This window comes from Aptenodytes patagonicus, chromosome W (assembly GCF_965638725.1).
Source record: "Aptenodytes patagonicus chromosome W, bAptPat1.pri.cur, whole genome shotgun sequence".
In the NCBI taxonomy this organism is placed as follows: domain Eukaryota; kingdom Metazoa; phylum Chordata; class Aves; order Sphenisciformes; family Spheniscidae; genus Aptenodytes; species Aptenodytes patagonicus.
The window spans coordinates 1,522,233-1,537,840 of record NC_134981.1 but is presented as its reverse complement, the minus strand read 5'-3'; the positions used below and the strand labels follow the sequence as shown (position 1 = coordinate 1,537,840).

General features: G+C 49.2%; 1 protein-coding gene across 18 annotated transcripts in view; it reads right to left on the bottom strand.

Moving 5' to 3' along the window:
• The window catches only part of LOC143171885 (transcription factor 4), a 244,185-nt gene that overhangs the window by 39,325 nt on the left and 189,252 nt on the right, over positions 1 to 15,608 (bottom strand). For all 18 annotated transcript variants that reach the window (XM_076361027.1, XM_076361023.1, XM_076361029.1 and 15 more), the window contains 2 exons: positions 2,576 to 2,681; positions 41 to 174 (listed from right to left, as the gene is read on the bottom strand). In XM_076361027.1, coding sequence (XP_076217142.1) covers positions 41 to 174; positions 2,576 to 2,681 — 240 coding nt within the window. The remainder of the gene's footprint in view (positions 1 to 40; positions 175 to 2,575; positions 2,682 to 15,608) is intronic.

Sequence of the window (15,608 nt, the reverse complement as noted above, 5' to 3'; positions counted from 1 at the left end):
CCGCCGTGCACACCCCCCCCCCCCCGTGCCCGTGCCTTACCAAGCGGTCGTGCGGGTGCAGGCTGCAGTAGCTGCTGGACTGGGGGATGTGAGAAGAGTTGCCCAGCATGCCCCCGTACCCGGGCTGGTTCATCCCGCTGGAGGAGCTCCACGGGTCGCTGCTGTGATGGCCATCTGTAACACAGGAGGGGAACACCGCTGGCCGCCGGCACCAGACCCTGCAGAACCGCCGGCTTTGTGCCTCTGCGGACTCCATCCTGATGACCCCAACGGGGCTACAGCGCTATGCCGCTTTAGCATAAAGCAACGTACTTTAATAAAAATGAAGCTGAACTGAGCAACGGTGAATGCTCGTGTCATCCTGCAATGCTTCATTACAGTCACATCACTTAGGCTTGAAAGTTTCCTGCTGCTTTATGCCTGCTCTGGTACCATAAACTCAAGCACATAAACTCCGTTATAACAAATTTCATCAGAGACAAAAGTCTGAACACTGAAACAAAAATACACTGAAGCCTACAGAACGAGGACAGGCTAACGAGCTTTGGGGAAGCCTCAACTTGGTAAATGATCAGAGAATTCCTGAACTTTGAATGTTTCCACATCCAGAAAGTTTTCCGTGTTGTTTTGTTGTTGCTTTTTGTTTGTTTCTTTAAAAAGACAGTAGCACCACTTGTATGGTTTCTCCTTTTAGGGGTTTCACAGCTTGCGTCTCTGCATCTCCTAAGCACAGCGTTCATCCTTCAGGCCAGTTCACCGCCGAGGTACAATGCGCACTGAAGAGTATAAAAAGGGCTCCCCAAGTTTTAACAAGTAAAATAGTTGGTTGCGTATTTTGCATTTAACTAGACATGCTGAAATGGAATTATAATAATGCAGTGAAATGTATTTTCTACTGGGAGAATGCCAATGCGTTAACAAAAAAAAGAAAAAGAAGGTAACTTTTCCATAATGATCAGCAGGCCTGAAAGACGGGCACGTGGGCTGGAAAAGTTGTTGGCTTTTCCAAACTACAGGAGTTGGTCTAATAGAAAATTATTATGTCTCACCTACAGCCCTGCCTTATTTATACACTTCAAACACCCTGGCAGCAGCAGCACTTCCAGCATCACCTTCCCATGGCTGTTTGAACAGTCATTTAACTCAGATTTATGTCTTCAATATGAATCTGCGAGAAGATAACATTTAAAAACGCAGAATGGCTAAGCACTACAAAGGGTAAATGTTTGATTTCATTAGAAGCCTATTAATCCCCGGCTTTATAGCTCTATAGGAGTTTCATAGCAGGTTGCTCTTTGGGCGGTATTTATTCACGTTTTAAGCCAAGAGCACCGTTTTCTTTTCAGTCATGGTCTATACTTCCCACTGCTCAGGAAATGGCCCAGATGCAGATCCCCCACCGCAGGAGGCGACCAACGGGGTCAGTGCTTTAAACGATGTCCTCTTCCCTCCCACGAGGACCCACCAGAGCTGGCGGAGGACCAGCAGAACCCCTCCTTGCAGCGCTCGAGCCCCGGACCCGGGGCGGGAGGGTGCAGTGGTCCTTCCTGCCCGCATCCCTGCCGGTCCTGCCTGCTGCCGCTCCTTCGCAGGCAGCCAGCTCGTCCTCCCGCGGCAGCTGCCTAACGGAAACCCAGACACGCGCATCCTCGAACGAAGAGCCGGAGACGTGGCGGAGCTCCACAGGAGACGGCCCGGTCACCCCACGACAGGGAGCTGAGCCATCCCCGGGGACGCTGAGCAGTGCCCATGACCTTCAGGTGGTGGGGACACAAAAGTGGGTTGTTTTCTTTTTTCCCTAAGGGTGGGAATTGGAAAGCGTATATATATGTGCATAGAATAAAAGCCAATCCCTTGCCCTGCAAATACTTTAGCCTAGCAGTCCCGCTGAATTAAACAGGTTTACTTACCCTTTACTTAGCCTAAAGCAGAGTATATGTAGAAGTGTTTAAAACCCAATTATTTTATCCTAAATGTGGCAAAAGATGAGCACCCTAATTGTGTGTGGATCTTTCCAAACTCTAGGAATCTTATTTACTAAGTTATACCGAATTTCATTATACTTGCACGTAATCATTGTGAGAAATACGACATGGTAGCAATGAATACATGAAAACTATTAACCCATCCTCAAACGAGAGAAATGGCTTCATTTTAAAAAGGTTGTTCTAACTCCACATGCATGCAAATAGACATACTTGTAGCACCGTATACTTCACGTAAGACAAAAACTTTCTCATTAATGTAAAACAACAATGCACAAAGTACATGCACAAATTTGTGTGCATTTAGTATATGCATAATATACGTGCACAGGCACATGCTGGAAAAAAAATGCTTCAAGAGCCTCAAGTGATAAGAGGCTGGCAAGTTATTCGTTATGCTGCTTCACTGCAGGATCAAAACAAGATGTTCAGAGGCATAATGGTCAAATGAAGACGTACAGGTCTTCATTTTAATGGTAATGTTACAGACCACAAGATGATATTCCAGCGCGTCTTGACTACATATAAACCAAAATACAAACACAGAAAATGTATGCAAAACAGATTTCCTTTTGAAAGCAGCGTCTTACCTTGCATGAAGAAGGAGCTAGGAAAAGTGCTGGCTGCTGGTTTTGAGGATGGATAACCTGGTGAATCCCTATTGTAGTCGGCAGTGCTTGCTGACGGGGCATAAACCTAAGGAAAAAAGACTAATTTAGTATGCCTTTAGCAGGAAGCAGGAAAGAAATATTGAGTTTTTACCTTGCTCAGTATAAATCAGTTCACAACACCACATAATTCTTCTCTCAGAACACAAAAACCTCAGTATACGTGTGACTGGAAAATAAATTTTAAGCTTCAAAAGAAACTCCAGCCTGACATTTTCCAGCTTTAAACAAGGATATTTGCAAGGTATTTGTCAAACTATGTATTTCTGTAAATAAAATGAACAAACAGATGTACATATGTTCCTCCTAGAGCATTACGGAGCTTAAAATAAACAGGAACTTGAAACAATGCTGATTTTTTCGTATGAAAGCATACACACTTTACCCACTTAAGAACAAAACTGACAGCACTGCAAGGAAGTAAAAAACCCTTTATTTCCCAAACTAAAAAAAAATGAAATCTAGAAAAATAGCATTATCAAGAACGCTGAAAATTACAAACATATCTTGGGATATTAAATTCCCATGGATCGAGCTTTTTCCAGAGAAGCTTGAAAGGACGATTAAAAACCTGGATCTAAACAAGACCACCAACACAGCATATGTACACATCAGGGGAAAAACCTCCTCCTTTCTTAGGACTTATTATATTTGTCTGTGCAATAAGCTTAGTACGTGTGCCAAAACACTCATTTACTTATATTTGTTTACTAATACACCAGAGCTTTCTGCAACTTGCCTTTTAGAAAATATCTGTTGTATTTCTTGCTTTAGTTTAGCTCAACCAGGACAGCATTTAAAAACAAAACAAAACCAAAAAAATCCCCCAAAACCAGTCCGGGCTGATAAGCGTAATTTGTTGTTTACAGTGCAATTTATTCCCCCTGCCTATATGCTCTCTATATTCCTCCGCGCTTTGTTTCTGCGCTGGAGGTGCCTCTCTCCAGATGGTCAGGAAGACTGAAGCACTGTCATCTCCTTGATGAAAATGGATACCTTCCTGCCTCCATTTTGAAGCAGGCAGCAGATCACAAAATTGGCAGAGCGCCTGCTCCGACGTTCGCAGGTCACAGCGAAAGGCAAGAGAAATCCACCAGCGAAGCACGGCCGCCGGCGGGGCTGGGAAGAGCGCCCGGCCCTCCTCCGCTGGCATCCCCCAGCCAGGGCAAGGGGAGCAAAGGTCTCATTAAAAAAAAAAAAAATAAAAACCAAACCACCCAAAACCAAAAACCAGGGGGCAAAAGGCCGAGGGCTGCGGGATGCTGAGTAACTTTCCCGCACGCCTCGGGGCTCCCAGCGCCCGAGTGAGGAGCAGGGCGGTGGGATGGAGCCAGGCATCCCGGCATTGCCTCCCCGGGTGGCACGGCAGCTCCCCTGGCTTCATGAACCTAAATGTCACCCGCACAGACAGGGCCAACGTTACAAATCAAAGCAAAGTCTTTTTTCTTAATACAGTGCCTTATGCCTCAGTCGAGGCCGACGTGGGTTTGGGGTGCTCAGCATTGGGCACCCAGGAGAAGGAGAAATGCCCCACCGCCTGTGGTGCGGCAGCAGCCAGGAGCGAGCCCCAGGAAAGCCTGAGGACTATTTGGATGGGTAAAACAAGAGGTAACGTAGCTCTTCACCCAACTGGCCAAACCAACCCACAGTGAAGCCAACAGCCTGCGCCGCTGAGCGGGAGACACCGGGTGGGATGCAATCACTGCCAACTGCCATGACACTGGAATCATAGGAGTGAACGTTCTACTCGTGTGTCAGCATTTAACTGCATCAAAGGTGCAAATACATAACAAGTAATAGCCAAACCCTGCTGCCTGCCTGCACGAGGGCGGGCAGGGCTGACCCTGGCCAGACAGGGGCACCCGGCTCTTGGGCATGCTATGCCCTGCCGGGCTCCGATTTTGGAGCAGGGCTGCCATGTGCTCTCGGTGGGCACCGCCATCCCAGCCTCCGCCACGACAGCGAGGGACTGGAGGGTCCCGCCACCCCAGGATCGGTCCCTGCACCCATCGGTAAGGGCAGGCACCAGCTGCGAGCTGTGACAGCCCAAAGTGTCACCTCTAATATTAGCACCTTCAGCATCGCTGTTTTCAGATCAGCTCTCCCTTTAGGATGCTGAGTGATGCAGAAAGCAAGCTGGCATGGGACGTTGGTGATGGTTTCAACCTGGGGCCGGGGGGAAAGTCCCTCTTGACCTCAGCCCCTCTGCATCTTGCAAAGACGAGTGCTGTAATTCAGCTAAGGGAGGGGAGGTTGCGGACGCAGGCAAGAGGCTTTTTGAAAATCCTGAGAGATGGGATGAAGGAGAGCTGTGGGAGGCATCAGTCAGCCCAAACCTCCCCTCTCTGGTCAGCGGGAGGGTAAGGGGATGCCTCCCCCAGACACCCCTTCCCAGCCCTGCTCTCTCCCACTGCTGCTCCCGCACCGGCTTCAAAAATGCTTCATACAAGTTCTGCAGTTATCAGAGAACAACGCTACAGAAATTGCAGAGCTTTTCAGAAAAAGGTATCTGAATGCCAGCTTTAAGGATGAAAGATTAAAGATGGACAGGTAGGGGAAAAAAAAGGGTGCTCGAACATACCCAGTGCCCAGAGAGGAAGCGAGCACACAGGTTGGAAAGCAGCAAGGACATCAAAGGCAGCATGCTGGCTATGCCGGCGCTTTAATAAAACATGCATCGGGCACTTCTTGCACTTTCAAACAAAGCGGCGTGCACGCTGATCGCAGAGCAGCTGCGCTGCTCTGACACGTCTTACAGAGGTGTAACGGGTGCCTTTAAAGAACAGCTTCACTGCGCCACGGTATTTCATGTGCAGTAATTTCTCTACTCTGCTATATCATGATATATTTAACAGCTCGGGGCTTGGTGCGCGCCGCCGCCTGGCACAGGGTTTTCTCTCTGGGCTGCACCCGTGGAGCGGGGAGGGTCTCCTGGGAAGGGTGGCACCTGCCCCGCCCTGCCCCACCCCTCCAGCACCACCCTGGCTGGACATGGGATGCCCGTGCCACCGACTTTTGAGAGCAATCGCCCCCCTACCCAGAGGTGACCACATCTTGCTCTTGTCTCAGTAGATCCTAGTTGTCCCCTACTTGTTGCGCTCGAGGTTACCAGGCTTGCATAAAAGTCTGATGCGCGCTTCAGAGGAAAAACAGTCACAACTATGTGTTTTTAACTTGCACAGTGAGAAGGTCAGACGCAGTTACAGCTCTCTTCCCTTGCGCTTGTTTGACAGGTATCCCACAAAGCGTCCTGACTACCGGGGAGGTTTCCCAAGGGAGAGGTGAACACCTAGCGGGTGACCTCATCAGTGAGGCAATGATTCCAGCGCATCCCAACTACGGCGCGGTAAGAGCGGCTACCTGGGAAAAACGAGACTGGCCCTGGCCTGGAAAGAGACGAAGAAAAACCCTCCCACGTCCCCTGTGATCACTCCCGCTATTTTAGGAACGATTGTCACCTCTCCCTCCCCTGCCCCAGGGCAGGGACAGTCCCTTCTCGGCCCCCTCTCCCGCACACAGGCTCCCTGCGCAGCCCAGCCCTCCTGCTCACGACGATATACGTCCATCTTGACCCAACGCCTGGTTTTTTCTATATTCCTGCAGCCGTCCAGCCTAACTGCTTTCAGACATGACTCCAGCTCAACCAAAATTACACCCGGAAAGGGCCCCCTCCCGCTGACGGAAATTTGGCTTTGCACCTCAGCATTCTGCAGTACCTGCAGAGCGCGAGTTATAAAGGTCTAACAGCTCCCCATACGCACTGTAAAGAAAACGAGCATGGATTTTACGCCTCTTGCTCACTTATTCCCTAATTTATGAGTTTGCTTCGCTTCGTTGCTTGTTGTCGAACTGAACCGTAAAGCTGCGGGGCCAGAGTCTCCAAGGCGGGTGCCTGAGCTGCAACTGCCCCCGCGCCGGCGCTGCTCGCCACGCCGACAGGGCTCAGTAGGAACGCGCTTCAGAAAGAGCCAAAACTGGTACAGCCAGCACTTCAATGAATTCACAGAAAACCATGGCGGCGGCTGGCGGTTGAAGCCGTGGCGCTGGCAGGGGATGCCGGTGCGGAGGCAGGGCGCCGCCTTCGGGTCTCACCTGCCTGCAGCTGCAATCCATCGCCCCTGTTAGCGACAGGAGACGCGCCAGGACAAGGTGGCAATTCAGTCTGGGTCAAACACTTTTGGTGACGCTTTCTACTGTTCTCGGCAGTTGTATAAAATGCTGAATGAAGGCTTTGGCACACGCCAGCCGGGGCTCTCCTGGGCACGCAGGTCAGCTTGGAGGTCGGGAAGGGAAGGAAAGCAAAGCACCAGGAGGAGCAGGGGAGGGCGGATGGAGGCTGGCGGTCATGAAATGACGGGGAAAATAGCCAAAATAAATGCCAGCTTACAAAGCGTCGTGTAACTGGGTGTAACTCTTCCTCACTAAAGACAGATACTTGATTTATTCTTCTGCTGGTTTTACAGCTGAGTTTTCACGCAGTGAAAGCCACTGGGCTGAAGCAAGTTAACTAATTTTGCTGTGACAGGCTCAGTCATAGGAAGAATTTGAGGACATATAGGGTAGCTTTTTTAAAAAATCGTGTATTTCCTGAAGACGTGTCACTCTTTCAACATAAATATTCATTATTTTCAGATTTTTATCACAGTGGGATTCTCGTGTTATCACGACATTAGCTAAGAGCACACATGGAAACTCCTCTCATGTTAAAATGTGCAGAAGTCTCCAGATTTGTTTCCCTCTGTATCACTGGGACTGCAGTATTTCCAACAGGCAATAAAGAGAGTGTAGGAGATGATTAGCTGGATGAACAATATTCTGACTGGCCCCTGTCTTTTTGTCATTCTTCCACAAAGCAATGTTTAAAAAAAAGCAAGAAGTGTATTATTTAATCACATTAATGATCTGTCCAAAAATGTTTGCCAGACAGTTTTACAAAGAAGGAATTGCACCGATACCCCCATTTAAACAGAGACATAAATTATCATGAGTAAGTGTTGATAAAGAAAACAACCCAATAACTTGATCCAGAATAGCAAAAGTAAAACGGGTTAAATTTACGGCACTGGTAAAAATGGTAATATGCTGTCTACAGAAAGGCAAAAGAGTAAACCACAGATGTGTACAAGTGACTTTCTGATTTGACAGAAAATATATTATAGATTTAAAGATGTTAATATTCTTAAAAGAGAGCCTGAATTTAGAAAATCACTCTGACTCATGCTGGGAGGTTTGAAGAGATGATGAATAATGATCTGGGAAAAACACGCCATTCTGTAATATGACATGATGAAAAAATTATCACATTGTTGCCATTTTTGGGAGCCTGCCTGCAAGTTCCAAACACCTTTTCTTCTTCAATTCTTCGGAAAGCTCGCTGTCCTGGAAACACGTTTCCAACATCTTTCGTTTTTCAGTGTTCGGGAGACTTGGTCAGCAGAGCTGCCGATGCAGCCGGCGCTGCCCCAGCGCCTCCGGCCAAGCCAAGCTGAGCATCCCTGGATGCTCGCGGGCTGGATGGACCACGCACTTGCTCTCTGCCCACAGCGCCATGCTCAAGCCTTGGGGATCCGGCATCTGTCAAATAAAGGATAAATGGCCTTGGAAACGCCTATTAATGTCATAATATTAGCTATTGAAAGAACCAGAGGTGTACTGGTTGGTGCTGGCAGGGGCTGGGGGGGAGAAACCCCAGCTCCATGGGTCAGGGATGCGGCTGCCCCTCGCAGACATTGCCAGCGGGGATGTGTGTACTTGCCAAGTGCCAGGAGATGTCCCCAGCATTGAGGCACTGCGGGGCGGGCTGTCCCCCCGACCCACCGCAGCCGCTCTCCATCAGGCTGGCTGGGGGCAGCTGGCTGCAGGTGTTTGGAAACCCAGCCCGAGCAAGGAGATGCGAGAGATTGCCTTTTCCCCTTCCGTCTTGGCTCTTCTCCTCAACTCCCTCCGCCTCTCCTCCACTCTCGGGCACTGGCTATACCATTGCCAGAAGATTTAAATTTCCCCTCAAAATCGAAATGCGTCTCCATTTCCTGCTCTTGAGATGCTCTGCGCGAGGCAGGCTGGACAAGAGGGCATCCCTCCGGTGCGATGGCCGCGTCGGCGCAACGGGGCTCGGGCAGCCCCATCCCGGCCTTCACACCCAAGGTGCAATTAGGAAAAATCTGTTGCCTGACACGCACGGCACAAACGTAAAACACAGGCTGTAAAACACAATCGTGATTGAGAGCAGCGTATTTCCGTACACGGAGCAATCCACTTAAAGAGGTACCCACTATAAGGAAACATTTGTGAAGAGAATAAACCCATCAATCAGCAGTCCAGAGACTTTAAAATACATGGTGAAACTCCTTTAAAATTAAGATCTCAAAGAGAACATCTATTAAATTATAAGTGCATTACCAAATGGCAAAGCGTACTGGCTATCAGAGCTGTCAGAAGGAATAAACCTGCTCGCTGGAACAAGCTGCTCTGCATTAGCAGATGTCAGCTTTGCACGGAGGGAAAAACTCTTTTAAGCGAGTACCTGGCCAAGCAGACAGCGCTCGTTGCAGGAGTCTCTCTGAGCCTGCTGCACCGTCCACGCGACGCTGCCTCTTCCCACCAACCTCCTCCTTGGTGGTACCGGTTGGCTTCCGCTAACCGGACTGAACACACGCGAGCCAAGGACCGACCGCTGCCATTTGCGCTCTCAGGTATTACAACTTTCTTGGTCACAACCCGTTTCACACTCCTACGACCAGGGCTGCCCACAGCCGCCTCCCCAGGCGAGGCTGCTCGGTGCCTCTGCAGCCCGGGAACTCCCCACCTGCACCGGGCTGAACGTGAAACCCTGGCAGACAGGTGCGTGCCGAGGACGGCGCTGCCCTGGGCAGCAGCAGGGTCCCCAGCCAGAGCACGCAGAGGGGAACGCTCGCACCAGCAACACTAAAAACATTAAATATTTAAAAAAAAAAAAAAAAAAAAAATCACTATTCCCTCCTTTACAACCACTTGAGGGACACACTCAGCTGCTGTCCTCACTCCTCGCAGCTCTGCCATCAGACCAGCGACTGCTCTGCCAGGCTAGGGATGAATTTCCCCAGCTTTTAGTTTAAAAAAAAAAAAAAAAAAAATTCTGCACTTTAATACGCGTGAGCAGCAGACCCCCCTTTCTGTGGGCTGACCTGTTCCAGGTTTCCAGCAGAAGGGCACTTTTCAAACCGCAGGTCCCTAATTTCGGCCACATGTTGCTGCGGGTGAGTGGGGGGAAAGGAAGAGGAGCGGGGCGCGGGGGCGGCGGGCGCTGATGAAAAGAGCAGCCCCGCCAGTGAAGCACATTACCAGCCCGGCCTGGAAGGGGCCGGAAGGAAAACCCACCCACCTCACCCTGCATTTATTCTATCAACCTGCAATTGCAGCAATCAAAACCAGATGTCGGCTCTTCCAGATCTTTCTCACAGGACAAACACGCGAAAGGCCTCGGGCCTGGCGTTGCCATCAAATGGTAATTGAGACCATATGAGCCCCAACGCAGAAAAGCACATGCAAACCACCCCCCGGCCCCGTGAGAGGTATGAAATTGCAGGTCCCGCTGAGCCGTTAAGTGCACGGTGCACCGTGAAAAACAAGTGTACATAGCCAGGGTAACCACCTGTACGGCACGCCGCCCCCAGCGCCGCAGCCACGGCGGCGGGGCCCGCGGAGGGGCAGGGGGCTGTCCGGGGTTAATGACAAAGGTTGGTTGGTGCTGCCGAAAGTGAGCGCAGGTGTGAGACTGGTCACACACACACACATTCCTCCATCGCCTCTGCATCGCATCTTGTGCCGCGTCCTTTAATTGACGCCGGTTCTCCAGCACGCACCGTGTGCCGTGCACCGAAAACCCCGACTCCGGGCTGCAGGTTTTGCAGCAGGTTTAGTCCCGTGATTATCTCTCCTGCTGCTCACGTTTATTAAAAAAAAATTTATCAGGCCCTCGCTGAGGGCGGCTCATTGACTGCAACCCCATGCCTCTCAGTGAAGGCTTTGCACCAGGGGCGTTGGCATGGATGTGCTCCCTGCACCGGGCTCCCACAAGCGTGGGTTTCGTGTGGAACTGGCCCAGCGTATGCGAGACGTCTCGGTTCCCTCCCGCTGCAGCACAGCCACCGACCGAGCACGCCGCTGCCCCGCCGGGCCCTGGGTTTCCTCTCACTCGCACAAATGCCATTGAGTAGGAACTTGCAAAGACTGACGTCGACTCAAAAGCCACTACAAAGTGCCAGCTTTACAAACCACAGCTCGTTTTGAGGTGAAACGCTGAAATCTGGACCAAACCACCTATTTGCTGCGCACTGGTTGTTCCGCTCCCACCAGGAATCACTGCTCACACAAAGAGCTGCCCTACGCTCAGCATACCCTAAACATTAGCTGCCTGACTTTTTTTCCTTATCCCACCCTATATGATCCTCTAAGTCTGCAGATCCTGTTCAGTTAAAATGTCTTCCAGATGGGACTGCTGAATACTGCATCTCGTGAACGCCCAAAGTTAAAAAGGGGTCAACTAAATTAGAGAAAAAAAAAATTACAACATGATGTCATCCCTGTGCAGTAATACACACTCTAAAAAAGCAACAATAACATAAATAGACCCGGAGATTTTCTATTCAGACTCTGATTCCTTTCTGCCATTTGTCTTTATCACGCAGCTCTCCCAGAGCACTTGCAAAGCAGTGCAAGAGCAAACGCCAGCACCCGCAGCTGGGCCAGGAACCGCAGGTGAATTCTGCTCTAACATGACATGGTTCTTCTGGGATCCCAGACAACCAGGAGGCAGAGCTCACCAAACTGTCCCACCAAAGCACAACCGTTTCCAATAGGCATTAGGGAAAGAAAAGGAAGAGCGAGAGGAGCAAGAAAAGGAGAACACCACAGAGTGGCTAAGGAGAGACTGGGAGATGGCCACCTACAGCAAGATGAAGCCCCAGGGACGAGGAACAAAGAGAGGAAAGCAAAGCAGAAAGAAAAGTAAGAGAAAAATCCATAGAGAGGGAGATTTAATAACTAAGTAGCAATGGGCCATAGCGATGGGCACAGCAGAAAGACCTCGATGTTTTTAAGAGTGTATTACAGAAGGGACAAAGCAAAGGGGGATGCCTGGCACCACCAGCAGTGAGACCAGCCAAGACGGGCAGAATCAAAGAGCAGTGTCAGACACAAAACCTTCGGCACAGCTGAGTGACATGCAGCTGGGCATGGCTTTGCCATCTGGGGCTTTTTTTTTTCTTTTTTTAGCCACCAGGTCACACGGATGTGAGCACGGGAGGATCAGCCTCCGCCAGGTCACAGGGACTGGAGCAGGGGAGGCTTTAAGAACCAGAGACCTGCCCTGACAGCACTCCAGGCTTGAGCATGACTCTGGTCGTGCTCCTCCGAGACACGAGCCTGCCGTCACCAGCCCTGCCGGCATTCGGAGAATGCATGGGTGAAGGGACGGAAAGACATGCCAGCACAGAAGATGCAACAGAGGCTGTGGAGAAACGAGAAAACTATAGGTTTTGGAGACGCTGACTCCATGAAAGCCGATGAGGAGCTGGCGACTCAAGAGTGGAGGGAAAGGGTTGGCTAACTTACCTGATTTAGGTGAACACGCAACCCTCACGGCGAGCACTGGCTAGATCGGCCTCGCTGCGGCAGGGCTCAGGGAAGGACCCCGAGGATGCAGAGGGCAACGGAGATGAGCAGGAGACATGTCCAGGAGAAGCAAAAGAGCAAAATCGAGAGGGAATGGGTAGGCAGAAAGGACAAAGAGCCAGGGGTGTGACCGGAGAGATGGGACAAAATTAAATCCTGCAGTTACCAGGATTTCAACAGTTGCAGATGCTCAGCAAGGCAGAACCAGACCTCCAAAAAGCAATAAAGAGGGAGCAGAGGAAAAATAGTGGGAAAATGGAAATAAGTGACAATGAAAAGAACAAAGGTGCCACTTGGCTGAGTTCCAGGGACAGTTTCCATACGTGAATTCTAATTCACATTTCACATAAGATAGCATGTTTTTAAGCTTTTATTTTTTTAGTAAAGGAGTTCCCAGAAGAGACAGAGAAAAGGAGAAGGACTATTTCATGCATTTTCCTTCTTTTGGGATCTGCTTTCTAACTTCGTTTTTTATTGAGAACCATTTTGTATTGGGGGTTTTTCATTTTCTATGCTCTGTTTACAAATACATGCAGAGACAGTGAATGCATCAGACATCTGCCCATATTTTCCTCTCAAATCTCTCCGCAAGAAAAGAGCCTTAATTTTGCAATCTTCCAGCGTTTCTGGTCATTATCTACCTAGCACAGTGTGATCAAATAATTTAAAGCATATACAGTCATTAATTAGACCTTATCTGTTTGCCTGAAGTCCTGACACAAGCTCCTGACAGCGGTGGGTTGTACACCCGGTGGTGCACCCTCACGGTGGGTGTCAATCAGCTCTGCTGATCGCGGGGCTGTGATGTTCATCAGCGGGGAAAGAGGGGACCAAAGCGGGTGCAGGCTGAGCTGGGCGCACTGGGAGGGACTGGGACAACCCAAAGGAAACCGTGCTTCACCGGAGAGCGCCAGGGATGGAAATACCCCCGTTTAGGACTAAGGCTGATGGAGCATCCCCAGGAAATCGGCTATAAACTCCTCTACTACCGGCTAGGACGCCAAGCCTACCATCAGGTGCCCTGTGCTCCAGCCCATCCCTGCACCAGTGGCAGCAGAGAGGTGGATGCACCCCCTGCACGCCCTCCCAAGAAGCCGGGATTTCGCCCAGTACTCTGCGTGAACCGGCAAACTCCAGGATAACTGGATGCTCAACCAACTCAAGTGGAAATGAAGGTTTTAGTGACGAGCAGAAAGGAGCCCAGACTGGATTCCGCCTTCCTGCGGTTTGATTTTTAGGAAGAGGTGGGTCCTGATCCAAACCCAGTGCCTCAGACCCATCTCGGGTAACGAACGAGGAGCTGTGCCCTCTGCGGAAGTGTCTTCATCTCCGGGAACGGCGGGAAGTGGGGTGACAGCGGCTTCAGGTGCCGAGACACAATAAAAACAATGAGGAAAGAAAATGTTTGCTTTTTATGTCAGCAGAGATGTCAGTACCCATTAATAAATCTATCTGCTAAATCTACTCTTATCCATGTGGGACATCACCAAGTTAAAGTAAAATAAATTATCTTTAATTAAATGGAATTGTCGTCTTCCTCCTGCTATCATCCCCAATTATTACATCCTAATCAGCCCTTTTGGGAGAAGGCGTGAGGGAAGGCTGAAAGGCACATTTACTATAAACAATTTCTCTTCTCTGTCAAGAGATGGAAATTTTATTTTCATTATTGTTTAGGACTATGATTTTCACCCAGTTTCTGATGAAAGGGATTAAAAGTTGAAAATGCCATCATTCAAAGAAAGAAAAAAATCTGTTCATGTCATCGCCGCAGAGCAATTTCCTCCTAGTCCCTCCTACAATTAAAGCCCAGAGCAAGGCAGAAGCAGTTAGGAAATATGCAAGTCATTTGTTTAAACTTCTTTATTATGATTTCCAGCGGGAGATTTACGTTATGAAATATTTTGATGGAAAAGAGGAGGTAAATGCATTAGGCTGGAGGAGAGGGTGGGAAGGGGATGTTTGGAGGCCAGCTCCCGCTCAGCTGCAAGTGAGCACCAGACCGGGCTACAGAGATTTGCGCTCTGCCCAAGTCCATGCAGCCGTACTATGCTTAAATAAACGCGTCAGAAGTTCGAACCCCTGGAACCTCATTTCTTGGGGATGAATCGCACTTGAAAAGCGGCCTGCAAGCTCTCTGCTGCCTGGGCAGCGCTTGCCTACGCAGCGTACCTCGTGCTGGGGAGGGGGAGCGGTTTTGAGCAAACTTGATTAATATCGAGAGTATCAGGACTGTGTGAATCTGCACAGTTTAAATGAGAACATGGGAAATTCAGAAGGCTGACATGCAGATTTGGGCTCGGCCGAGTCTGACTCAAACTCAAACTTTGTCATGCGAAGATGGGCGGATTCAAATCGGGGAAAGAAAAAAAAAAATACTGCTGTAAAGCTCCACCGGTTCACAGCCCGAGCTGCACACAGCTGTATTTGAGAAGTTTAGTTTGCTAGTGTTTAAAAAGCACTTTGAATGAAGGGTACTCTCGGGGTCTGATTTTCAAACACGCTCCGAGTTGTGTTTTCCCCATTACCATGACTGCATGTAAATGAAGCACTTGTGCCCGCGACTCCGCCGCGCCGCTGCTCCGTAATCCTTTGTACACAGCCGGGCTATGCAATCACCGTAATTGTGCACACAAATTAGGCACACAAAACAGCCCAGGCACAGGCTTGAGAATCGAGCCTTACAAGCGTGAATAGTGTCACATACTCAAACACACCAAAATCTGGGGCTGCGATTCAAACCGATGGGCTCCAGTTGACTTGGACAGCCCGGGGCAGCCCGAGAGAACGCGGATGGAACCAGCAAGGACACGGATAGGAAACCTACCCAACAACTGAAAAACTTAAAAAAAGAAAAAAACCCAACAAAACAACCCCCCAAAAAAACCCCAAAACAGTTTTCTTTCAGAGTTTAGCTGCTAAATAATATTAATAAGGTATTATAAAAATATGAACACTGTAGCTTAAATAACTGCATTTAAAGGAAAGCTAATGATAAATACATGTATTTTGAAAATCTCAGCCTGCTTCATCCGCATTATAAAGAGAACTCTGCCGATCAAAAACTCAACGTTGTTTTAAAATCTACTTTATTCACTATCAGCACCGATAGCCGTGTTCTAGCTTGATTTAGCTTTTAACAAAGCTGGACGTTTAACAATGACTTTTCACAGAGCTTTTAGTAATGACTGAGCATCTTCATCTTTATCTTTGGTTCAAGCCTACTGCTGAAATGACTGAACTATTTGGCAAACAATAGAAATCTAACCCAAAATATTTTTAGAGGACACGTTATGACCATTGT